General features: G+C 47.0%; 1 protein-coding gene across 2 annotated transcripts in view; it reads left to right on the top strand.

Moving 5' to 3' along the window:
• Window positions 1-247: 247 nt before the first annotated feature.
• Window positions 248-12,981, top strand: part of LOC134339944 (uncharacterized) — a 70,988-nt gene continuing 58,254 nt past the window's right edge. The window contains exon 1 of one of the 2 annotated variants that reach the window (XM_063036742.1): window positions 248-452. In XM_063036742.1, coding sequence (XP_062892812.1) covers window positions 393-452 — 60 coding nt within the window. In that variant the 5' untranslated portion in view covers window positions 248-392. Of the gene's footprint in view, window positions 634-12,981 lie in introns of both variants that reach the window. The other variant, XM_063036743.1, reaches the window with a different exon arrangement.

A 12,981-nucleotide genomic window follows, 5' to 3' on the forward strand; every position in this document is an offset into this window, starting at 1 on the left:
GTCCATTGTCGTTTATTATTTATATCAACGATCTGGATGATTTAATTCATGCATTGCTTGGTTTTGATAATACGCACTCTGGTCCGTACTCATTAAATAATGTTGCACTATCTCGATTGCTAGAGCTTTCCTTGTGAACATGCCATGCAGAACTTGAACACTCGACCCCTCCAACCCATTACCCCGCACAGTGCAATTCTGACTGATCTGCTTCAGCTTTCCTTCCGCATTGCCGTCAGCCGCTCCCAATAACTGGTCACCCAGCTTCCTGCCCCACACCCGGCGCCAGCGGTTTATCAAGTATCGGGATCATGAGCGGAATCGAAGTCTTTGTCTCTGCTGGGCATTCTCGAAACACCCGCAATTAACGACAACCGTGAAGAGAAAACAACATGCATTCATATGAAATGGAAAGTTTTGGAAACGGAAACCTGATGTTTAATCAACTATCCGTAAGATGCCCTTGAAACTGTAACTCCCGGTTCGAGAACTGCTTTTAATCTTGACATAAATTGTGGAAAATCTCAACCCTCCCACCGCAAACCGCAGGAACACGAAAAAATAGCTCCGCCAGAAGCAGATTAAAACAGACCTGATGACTTCTTGACCACAGATGAAACGATGAAAACACAGGTAACGAGTTGATTGGAAATAAAGATCGGATATAAATATCAGAAGCTGAGGTTTTCTTACCTTAATTCACCAAGAATGTTCTCTCTCTCTCTCTCTCTCTCTCTGTGCGGGTATAATTTCAATTCGTTTTCTTCCAATTTCCTACGAAATAATCAGGCGAGCGGCCATTTAGTGGATATGTCTGTGCTGTGAGACTCAGAATTCAACTCTCTGTGTGCAAGTTACTGCCGGTCCACAGGACAGACTCTGACATGTAGACATTCCTGAGAGCAGGGAATGATATCTCTGCTGAAAACAAATCAAAGCGGCACAACATTCCGCGCTAACCTTCAATCGTAAACAAAATTGTATTAATAATGAATTTAAAATACTTCTGTTACAGTAAAAAGTTAAAAGATAAATAAAACCCCCAAGACATATAAATCTGAATGTCCACTTGTTGCAATTGCTTTGAGACTTCGTGAGTTTCCAGCATTTCATTTTACATCAATCACCCATTATCTGTAGTTGTAATATAATTTAATTGCGATTTAATCAAATAAACTGAACTGCGGCATTCTGAACTGCGAAGTTTCGAACGCTAAATACTCACAGTCGCCGTGTGTGTGTGTGTGTGTGTGTGTGTGTGTGTGTGTGTGTGTGTGTGTGAGAGAGAGAGAGAGAGAGAGAGGGATGGAGAGAATGTGGGGGATGGAGAGAGGGAGAGAGAGAAAACGAGATATCAATATTGCTGCGAAAAGTTTTTCTGCACTGACTCAGTGGAAGCCAACATGGAGAACATTTGTGATTGAAGCTAACGACGTGTTTTTTTTTAATTCAGCAATTAATTCGTTAACTTTAACGTGTCAGGACTCCTTTCTCCCATTGATTTCCTTCCCGATCCCCCCCCCCCAAAAAAAAACCCGGAGTCCACTGTAAATCCTCACGGATTCTGGAGAATCCGAGACAAAGCTTACTGCTGCTGTTAAATCCGGCGGGGTTCAGTGAGGTCCAGTGTGCTCCCTATGCCCAGAGATTTTAGTCTAAGCTGTTGCTCCAGAGACTATTTATTTATGTGTTGTCCGGCCCACATTACAGATAAACTGGTCAGAATGAGCCGGTGTAAATGTAGACGGCCGCTATCCAGGTCCCACGCAACATCACAGTCACGGGAAAGGTCCGATAGCGGGAAAACAGGGGATGTTGAAAATGAGGAAACATAAAAAGTAACATCAAAGGCTGCGCGATCCTTCCCTTGCGGTCGCAGCTAGGTTCTGTTAGATCTCTGTGTAGATCTCACAATTTCCTTCCTTGTTCTTCCACCGCAATCAATAGGGCGGAGCTTTTCTGCTTAATTCAGCAAATCGCAACTCTGGATTTGATGCAGCTCAGATTCTAGAAGGTTCTGGGCACCATACTGTGCGAGAAGGGGACTTCCCTTAGCAGGACCAGCTTCTGCTCAAATATAGCTCACTTGTCCCGGCGATGTAGGTTGATCAGCTGGCAAATGTACCCAGCACAAAATATCCGCCGGCTAGGATGAGATGGACGGCAAACGAGGTCAGAGCGAGGGTAACGGGAGTGACGGAGCGTGCAGTAGAGTAACGGGACAGCGAGAGTTGGGTAGTGACCCAGGCTAAAGTGCCGGAAAGGGCAATGAAGTGGCGGTGAAGTTCGGGGAAGGTTCCCATTGCGAAATGGCCGCCAGCTAAGGATAAGATGGACCACGGAGAGAGGGGATGGGGAGGGAGAACCTTTAGTGATAGGAAGGCGAGGTTCTGTGCGACTCGCGCCATGGCTGCTGTAAAATGCGGAAAGATCGTGGAGGAAGTTTGCTATTAAGAGGATCTGATACCCTTATCTCGTTTTCAAAACCCACCCCGAGTTTTCCCCGTCACTCAGACGAGAGAGCTGGACACCTTCCGGCAGTGGAGCGGGAAGGATGATGTACATGGGGCCGTCAAAAGCAGGAGTGGGATCGGAAATGCTGGAGAATGCGGAGGCGATGACTGGGAGTGGGAGCTAGTCAGCATGAATCAGTAATATCATTTGCAAGGAAACAAGGTATGGGGAGAGGGCTGGAAGGTTCTGAGACTGGGGAGGGAAGTTTGCATAGATAAGGGAGAAGAGAGGGGAAAAAGATAATTAAAACCACTCTTCATCTATGTATCTTCCCTCTCCCCCCTTGCTGTTCCCCTCTTCGCCCTTCTCTATCCCTCTCTCTTGGCCTCTGTTCTCCACCGCTATCTCATGGTGTTCATCCTCTGTCTACCTGCTTTCCTCTCCCTTCTTCTCTCTGGCTTTTTCTCTCTCTCTCTCTCTGTCTCTCTCTCTCTCTCTCTCTCTCTCTCTCTCTCTCTCTCTCTCTCTCTCTCTCTCTCGCTCTCCCTCTCTCTCTCTCTCTCCTTCTCTCTTAACCCCTCTCTACCCCTCTCCCCCTTTCTTACTCTCTTCCCTAATCCACCTCTCTCCCCCACTGCTGCCCCTTCAACCTCTCTCCAGCTCTCTCTACCTCTCTTTCCTCCGTCCACCGCCTCTCTATCCCCTTTACCCTCCCCCCTTTCCTAGCTTCCCTTCACACATGTCTCAACCTTTTCACTCTCCCGCACTTTTCCATCCTCTAATCCCCCTCTCTATCCCCTCTGCTTTTCGTTGGCTACAGGAACAGTTCAAATTACCACCCTTCCCCGATAATTCTCCTTAATTCAGCCTTCACTGTTTTAACGATTGCATCAAATTTGCCTCGAAATTCATCCCATCCTTACATTCACATTCTCCATTTGACATCTCTCATTTTTCGATCTCCTTTTCTCTATCTCTGGTGGAAAAAATTCTCTCCCGACAGTACCACGGCTATCTTGACAAAAACTGTTCCTGCCCTATTTCCTGTTACCACTCCTTCGTCTCCGCTGTATGTTTTCCAGCGTGAGGCATGAGGTATGTCCTTCTTCAGAGAATGGGAATCCCTTCTTCCACCACTGAAACTGCCCTCACCCAGATCTCTTTCATTTACCAGACAACCTCGCTCACCGCCGCCTGAACACTGATAGAGTTCCTCTACCCTAACCTACCACCTGATCTGCCTCAGATTCCAAAACTGCATTCTCCACAACTTCCGTCATCTCCAAACCGACCCAGCACCAACCACATCGTTAACACGCCCCCACCAGCCCACTCTATGCTTTCCGCAGGAATCATTTCTTCCCACCTCACTCATCTCCCTCCTGTCACCTACCTCTGTAAGCGGCCAGAATGCTGCACCTGCCAGTCTTTCTATGAGAGGCAACACTTCACCTTTGTGTCAGCTGTTGTATCCTGTGACAGTTTGTGTCTGTGAAATATCTAAAATGTTTCCGGGACTCGAGGGTTTGAGTTACAGAGTGAGGTTTGGCAGGTGGGAATTTTGCTCCTTGGAGCACAGAGCTGACCTAATAGAAGTATTTAAAACGACGAGGGGGACATATAGGATGAATGGACACAGACAGTTTCCCCAGGCATGCGTAATCCAGAAACAGAAGGCATAGGTTTAAGGTGAGAGAGGAAAGAGAATTAATAGAGGAGATGACGGTCAACTTTTGCAGCCAGAAACTGTTCAGTTTATGGAATAAGCTGTCGGTGGAAGTGGTTGAGGAAGGTGGGGAAGAGACGATGAAGAACGGAGTGTAGAAGGAGCGGCCCGGTAGAGATAGTGGCAGGAATGGAGGGATAGCCGCGGGAAAACAGGATGTAGAAGGAAGGGAAGGGTGCCTGGAGAGAGGGCACTGAGGAGGAAGGGACGCAGGGAGCGCTAGGGGAGAATTAGCAACAGGGAGGGAGAGATCGTCACAGGAGAGGGTAAGCGAGGGAGCATCGCGAAAAAGGAGAGTGAGGGAATTGCAGACGGAGCGCCACGAATATGGAGAAGGGAAGAAGGGAGAGAGCGATGTGAAAGGATAGAAAGCGTGTGGGTTGGCTGACCATTCCCGATGCAGGGAGAGATGCGGAAGGAGAGAGAGAGAGAGAGAGAGAGAGAGAGAGAGAGAGAGAGAGAGGGAGGGGAGGGAGGGGGGGGGAAAGTGTTCAGTGGGGAAGGAAGTGGGAAAAGGAGTCAGAGAAGGTGGCAATACGATGAAGGTGAGTCAGAAATGAGGCGAGAGAGGCAGAGATGGAGAACGGGGAAAGAGGAGGGACAGAATGAGAGGTAGAGATGCAGAGAGAGAGATAGATGTAGGGATTTTAGATAGAGAATCAGTAGTTAAGGAAAGCGAGAGGGAGACGTAGAAAGACAAATGGAAGCGGGGGCGAGAGACATGCTGGGAGAGAGCTCCCGGTGTGGGTTACGGGGAACGGGATCAGAGTAAAGGTACATAAAAGTGCGAGCGACATAGTTTAAATACAAACAGGCTTCTTTCACTGAGCATAGATGAGACTAAAACAAGAAGTCATGTGTTAAGTGTGAAAGGTGAAATAATTAAGGGGAATATGAGGGAGAAGTTCTTCACTCAGAGTGCGATGACAGTGTGAATGAGCAGAAAGGATGGTGCTGTCGATATCAACTATAAGCAGTAATGTAATCACTGAAAATTACAGCACAGAATCAGACCATTCGGCTATTCTAGTTCTTGCCAATGGATTTAAACTACTTACACCCATCGACCTGCACATGGACCATAGTCCTTCATAGCCAAGCCATCCAGCTACCCATCTAGTCTTTTCTTAAACTTTGATATCAGTCCCTAACCCATGACCTGACCTCTAGATGTAGACCCACCAGACCTACGAAGGAAAAAGCCTGCTTTGCTTGCTACCTTATCAATCGGCCTCAGATTTTTTTTTTCTATTCCGCTATCAACCCTCATTTCAATATATAATTTCCAAACAACAAAATTGCAACTATTCAATCCTTCCTTTTCACTCAGGTCGTTTGGACCCGGTAACATCCTTGTAAAATTGTGCTGTATTCTTTCAACCTTATTTATATCGTTCCTGCAGGTACGTGACCTAAAATGCATAAAATTACTCGAAATTAGGCTCAGAACAACTGCAACGTGGCATCCCGTATCCCGTACTGAATCCGTTGATTTCAGCATGACAACGTGACCTACCATTCACTTTTTAAGACCTACCCTGGTTGGTACTACCGAAGTGCAACAACTCGCACTTGTCTGCAACAAATTCCATCCGCCATTTCCAATCCACTTTTACAACTAGTCCAGGTCCCAACGCAACATATGATAGTCCTAGCTTTCCACTGCACTCCCAATATCGGTATTATCCGCATGTTTGGGGATCCGGTTAACCAAATTGTCACCCTGATCATTGGCATAGATGGCAAACAGCACCGAATCTCTGCGGCACTCCAATAGTCGACTTTACTGCCTCAGCGTGGTTGCCAAGCGACTGAACTTTCTATAGCAGCCAGACATGGGGTAGAATTCAATGCATCATCTTGTCAAAGCCTTGCTAAAGTTCATGTAGACTGTAACCACTGTCATGTTGTCATCAGCTTTCCGAATAATGTCGTCGAGAAACTATATAAGATTGAGTAGACACGACCTGACTTGCGACTATCCCTAATTAATCCTTCAGTATGCAAATACTTTATTTCCGTTCTCTTAGAATATTTTGAAATAAAGTTAGCATGTCAGGCTTACCGAGCTATCATTTCCTCGTTTAATTTAGAGAGATTCTTAAACAACAGACCAAAATATTGTGGAAAAAAAAACTAAATGGGATAGAGTTTATTAAATATGTTCAGGTAATGTCCTTTAATCAGTCAGTAGATGTGCCAACGAGAGAGTGTGAGGTACCTGAGCGGCTATTAGTGCATGAAACCGGACAAGTAACAGAAGATTGTGCAGGGAACATTTTGTCTCCAGTGGAAAAAATGTCATCAGTTTCAAATGAAATGCGCGAGAAGAGAGATCTACTTATAAATTTTGAGAGTACAAAGTCGGTGTGCGCCTGGCAGAATAAAAGTTAATGATTACAAGGGCAGGAAACTTTTTTTTTAAAGTTACTAAGCCGTAGCTAGGAACCAACGGGAGATGCTTAGCAGATATTGGCAGGTAGGATTAGCTCTCCTGATTTATTTCTTTAATGTTCTCTTGCATTACTCGTTTGTTCCTCCCTTGCCATGCATGCAATGCACATCTTTTTCTTAACAGTGCCTCAATATCTCTTGAAAGCCAAGGCTCCATTTACCCTTTATTTTGACAGAGATAAATAAGCTTTGTGCTTTCAATGCTTTACTTTGGAAGGCTTCTCCTTTAGCAAGTGCACCTTCGGCAGAAAACAAAAACAGTCGGTCCAAATCCATACCTGCCAGATCGCTGTGATACCATCAAGATTTGCAATATGTGAGATACAGTCAATATATAGAAACGTAAAATCACCTAGAAAAACATCCTTATGTTTCTTGCATCACTCTGTGATTTCTTCACAAATTCCTTCTGCTAAACACGGCGGACCGCTGGGTGGTCTGTAATATAGCCCCATTAACGTGCTCACACCATTGTATCCCTCAGTTCTCTCCTTAATGTTTCACTACTCATGCTCTGCAGTCTGTCTTGAGCATTTTTCCTCAATGGCAGCAGATCAGTTGTCCTTTAATTCGTTCCGCTCTGTCCAGGAATATTGAGCTGACAGTTCTGCCCCTCTTGCACCCGAGTGTCACGGTTGGCTATGATATCACATGGGTTTTTTCAATGTCTCGAGTTCATTTACCTTTCCTACAACAATTCTTGAAGTGAAATGCACGTAGCCCAGAACATTAGCGGTGCCATGATTAAACTCTTGTATCTAACATCTGTTTGAGAAGTTTGGATAAACACCTGAATGTGAGGAGTAGGAAGATCAGGTCAATGGGACCTCCGACAGCTCTCTCTTCACCGTCCCTCTTCTCCCCTCCCTATCCTCCATCCCTCTCACTCACCCCTCCCAACTCGTACAGTTTCCTCACCGCCCCTTCTGCAATATTTCACTCTTTCACTCCTTCTTCCTCATGCCGGTCTCTCTCGTCCCTACCTCCTCATTGCAAAAAACCCTCAATCTCCCTCTTCGCTGCACATCCCTCTCTCCCCTTGCCCCTCTCTACCCATCTCCCTGAACTCACTATTCTCGCTTCCCGAATCACTCATCTCTCCTACATTGCTGCTCCTCGCCCTCACCCATCCGATTTCACATCCCCGTGCACATCCTCTTCCCTAACCCTCTCTCTTACCCTGCCTCCGCAACCCTCTCCCGCTCGACTTGTACCCCTCACGCATCCCCTACACTCACGATGTCAGACACATCCTTTTAACTCCCTCTATATCTTCTCATTCCCCCTTCTTTTACCTCTCTTCCTCTCTACTTCCCTCTCTCCCCCTCTCTCCTACGCACTACCACTCTCTTCTAGCTCTTCCCCTCTCTATCTCTCACCTTGCCTTTTACCCTCCCATTCCTACACCTTCCCCTACCCTCAGACTAGGCGTACCACAAACCCACGCTCTTCCTCCACACATCCTCACACGCCCTCCCCTAGCCCCTCACGCTCACTCTTGAACACTCTTCCCCTCACACTCCCCTTCCACTACTCCTCGCCCTGACAGTGATCCGCATCCTCAAACTCATGCTCACAATTACTCTCACCCTCTCCCTCTCACCTTCATTCTCCCCATTCCCCTCACATTCAACTTCACCTCCATTCTCCCCTCACCCTAAACCCCAGCCTGTCTGTGTGGGGCAGGAATGGTTACTTCGAGTGCCAGGCCTCAGATGTGTTAGAAAGGACAGGGAGGGAGGCAAAGGAGGTGGGGGCGTGGTACTGTTGATCAGAGATAATGTTATGGCTGCAGAAAAGCGGGAAGTCATGGAAGGATTGTCTACAGAGTCTCTGTGGGTGGAAGTTAGAAACAGGAAGGGGTGTTTTTATTGACACCCTATAATAACAGGCACATTGAGGAGCAGATAAGGAGATAGATTCTGGAAAGCTGTAATAATAACAGGGTTGTCGTGGTGAGATATTTTAATTTCCCAAATATTGATTGGCAACGCCCTAGAACAACGTGTTTAGACGAGGTGGTATTTGTTAGTTGTGTTCAGGATGGTTTCTGGATACTGTATGTAGCTGCCTACAAGGGGAGAAACTGTTCTTGATCTGGTTTTGGGAAATAAGCTGGTCGGGTGTAGATCTATCAGCGAGTGAGCATTTTGGAGACAGTGATCACAATTCGATCTCCATTACTAGAGCATTGGAGAGGGCTAGGAACAGAGAAGTTAGGAAAATGTTTAACTGCAGTAAGGGGAAATAAGAAGCTATCATGCACGAACTCAGAAGCAGTAATTGGGAACAGATGTCCTCAGGAAAATGTACGGAAAAAAACGTGGCAAATGTTCAGAGTATATTTGTGTTTCGTTCTGCACAGGTACGTTCGAATGAGTAGGGTAGAGTACAGATTCCGTGGTGTACAAAGGCTGTTTAAAATATAGTCAAGAAGAAAAGAAAAGCTTACGAACGTTTCATAAAAGCAGGTAATGATAGATATCTAGAAGATTATAAGGCTAATAGGAAGGCGCATAAGAATAAAATTAGGAGAGACAGTCGGGGCAATGAGAAGGCCTTGGCGGACTGGATTAAGTAAATCCCCAAGGCATTCTACAAGTATGTGAAGAACAAGAGGATACACGTGAGTGAATAGGACCAATCAATTGTGACAGTGAAAAAGTGTGAATGGATCTGGAGAACATAGCGGAGATGTTAATGAATACTTTGCTTCAGTATTCACTACGGAAAAGATTCTGAGCGACTGTAGTAATGACTGACAGCCGAATGAAAAACATGAGCATATATACGTTAAGAAAGAGGACGGAAAGCATCAAGTAGTATAAGTCTCCGATACCGCACGAGATGTACTCCAGGATACTGTGGGAGCGGAGGGAGGAGATTGCTGAGCCTCTGGCAATGATCTTTCCATCAGGGGTTCGGGAGTTCAGAAGGGCTGCAGATGTTGTTTCATTATTAAGGAAAGAGAGGTGAGATAACCCAGGAAATGATAGACCAGCGAGTCTTACTTCAGTGGTTAGTAAGTTGATGGAGAAGATCCTGAGAGGCAGGATTTATGGAAATTTGGAGAGGCATAATATGATTAGAAGTAGTCAGCATGTCTTTGTCAAAGGCTGGTCGTGCCTTACGAGCCTGATTGAATTTTTTGAGGCTTTGACGAAACATATTGATGAAGGTAGAGCAGTAAATATAGTGCATATGGATTTCAGCAAGGCATTTGATAATGTACCTCATGCCAGGCTTAATGAGAAAGTACGGAGGCATGGGATCCAGGGGACTTGATTTATAGATCCAGAATTGGCTTGCTCAGAGCAGGCAAAGAGGGGCTTGGACGGTTCATATTCTGCATGGATGTCGGTGACCGGAGGTGTACCTCAGGGATCTGTTCTGGGACCCCTTCTCTTCTTTACTTTTATAAATACCCTGGATGAAGGGGGAATGATGGGTTAGTAAATTTGCTGATGACACAAAGGTTGGGTGTGTTGTGGATAGTGTGGAGTGCTGTCAGAGGTTACAGCGGGACATCGATCGGATGCAAAACTGGGCTGAGAAGTAGTAGATGAAGTCCAACCCAGATAAGTTTGTGGTGGTTCATTGTGGTAGGCAAAATATGATGGTAGAATTTAGTATTACTGGCCAGACTATTGGTAGTGTGGAGGATCAGAGGGATCTTGGGTTCCCAGTCCACAGTACACTCAAAGATGTTTCGCAAGTTGACTCTGTGGTTAAGAAGGCATGCTGTGCATTGGCCTTCATCAATCGTAGGAATTGAGTTTAGAAGGCGAGAGGTAATATTGTAGCTATATAGGACCCTGGTCAGACCCCACTTAGAGCACTGTGCTCCGTTCTGCTCGCCTCACTACAAGAAGGATCTGGAAACTATAGAATGACTTCAGAAGAGATTTACAAGGATGTTGCCTGGATTGGGGAGTATGCCTTATGAAAGTAGGTTGAGAGATCCGTGCCTTTCCTCCTTGGAGCGATGGAGGATGAGAGGTGACCTGACAGAGGTGTATAAGTTGATGAGAGCCATTGATCGTGTGGATAGTCAGAGGCATTTTCCCAGGGATGAAATGGCTGACATGAGAGGGGATAGTTTTAAAGTGCTTGGAAGAAGGTAAGTGTTTTACACAGAGTGTGGTGAGTGCGTGGAATGGGCTGTCGGCAAAGGTAGTGGGGGCGTATACGATAGGGCCTGAATTGTGCTGTAAGTTTTCTATGTTTCTATATTTCTAACACTCACACACACTCTTCCCCTTCCCCTCATATTCACTTGCACCCTTACGTCAACAATATTTAAAGGGTAAATGGCAATTGTAGTTCCATACCCTAAGTATGTCATGGTCCGGATCGGGGTCCCTTTAAATTTAGCTTGTTTATGTTACAATCCGGACCGTTGATTCCCTGTTTTCCCGTGTCCCTCGACTCTGGTGATTAGAGGCAATTAACACTCGGCTGAACCGGTAGCTTACAGTCTCCGGCTTTCAGCCGTTCAACGTGGGAGAGTCTGTGAAGTCACGGCGTGCCAATGTCATCTGGCCGGAGCAAGCCGAGTGTCTGCCGAAGCGAGTGCCGGTAATTCGCCCTTCCACACCGGAGCAACCCACTCCAGTTACTTGGCCGAAGTGAGTTTGCAAAGTTTCCTCATCAAGTTGGGTCCGTCAGTTAACCCGCCGGAGGGAATCAAGAACCGCTGTCTTCTGCTCCCGGGCCGAGTCGAGAGCTCGCCACTACCCGGAGGCTCCAAGTCAAGTCCTGTCCCTGGCGGCATTCTATCACCAGGTCAAGTCCTGACCCTGGCGGCATTCTATCACCAGGTCAAGTCCTGGCCCTGGCGGCATTCTATCACCAGGTCAAGTCCTGGCCCTGGCGGTATTCTATCACCAAGTCAAGTCCTGCACCTGGCGGCATTTTATAACCAAGTCAAGTCCTACACCTGGCGGCATTCTATCACCAAGTCAAGTCCTGGCCCTGGCGGCATTCTATCATCAAGTCAAGTCCTGGTCCTGGCGGCATTCTAGCACCAAGTCAAGTCCTGTCCCTGGCGGCATTCTAGCACCAAGTCAAGTCCTGTGCCTGGCGGCATTCTAGCACCAAGTCAAGTCCTGTTCCTGGCGGCATTCTATCAACAAGTCAAGTCCTTTCCCTGGCGGCATTCAAGCACCAAGTCATGTCCTGGCCCTGGCGGCTTCCCAATTCTGAGTCAAGTCCTCGCCCTGTCGGTCTGTGATCCCTGTCCTACCCTCTTGTCTGAATCCCTTCTCTGCACCTATCGTCTCTAGCCCTCGACTGCAGCCCCCGCCTGCACTTTGGTCTAGTTCCATCACCAGAGCTAGATAGGTACTGTCTGGTGTGCTTTCGTGTTTGTTTTGTCCTGTCTTCGCCTCCGTGGGGCACGTCTGGCCGTCTTGCCGTTGCCCTGCGGAGGGTCATGTCTGGTCTCGTCTTGTCCTCGCCTCCGTGGGGTAAGTCTTGCCGTCTTGCCGTTGCCCCGCGGAGAGTTATGTCTTGTCTCGTCTTGTCCTTGCTTCCGTGGGGTATGTCAGGCCGTCTTGCCGTTGTCCCGCGGAGGGTCATGAGTTGAGTCCCGGCCCTATGTCCTGTACCCAAGGAAGGGTCCCGACTCTGTGATCTGTGTATATGTCCATGGTTCCATGTATCTGCTCCCCGAGACCGAGGCTCTGTGCTCACATGTTCCTCATCTCCCTAGCCCATGTCATGTCCTTGCCTGGTTCTGGGGTCCGAGCCCGAGGCAAGACCCAGGTACTGGGTCCTTGCCAGTCTCGGGCTCGGAGTCCATACCCTAGCCTCTTCATGTCTCCTCTAGCTCTGGGCTCCGATTCCGAGTCCAAGCCCAGACCCTTGGTCCCAGCCTAGTCGTAGTCCTCAGTCCTTGTCCAGTTCGCTATTTCCTGCTCCTGCCTTGCTCTCCTGGTATCGAACAATAAACTAAATCTAAGTAACCTCACAAGATGTGTCTTGCATTTGGGTTCACACTTGCTCCCAATGTCCCGCCTTTGTGACAACGTAATGTTATTTATATTGAGAGATGTCGTTTTTAAGAATGCAATAGGCTGATTTACTTAAAGGAATCGTGAAAAATGTTTTAAAGCCACTGCATATATTTGGAGTTTGATTTAAGAATATAAATTGGACCCTCGTTAATTTAATTCAAATCACTTAAAGGTTCAAGTGGTAGCCCCTGCAGCAGAAACAGTTAAATACAATATTTAAGCGACTTGGTTAACATCTGACTCTAAGTATTTTTCGGATCAGATTGCACTTGATTTCAGCAGGACGGCCGCTCCCTGTTCTGAGGAATGTGTGGGTGCGGTCAGCTGCTT

Source organism: Mobula hypostoma, chromosome 31 (genome assembly GCF_963921235.1).
Source record: "Mobula hypostoma chromosome 31, sMobHyp1.1, whole genome shotgun sequence".
Classification (NCBI taxonomy): domain Eukaryota; kingdom Metazoa; phylum Chordata; class Chondrichthyes; order Myliobatiformes; family Myliobatidae; genus Mobula; species Mobula hypostoma.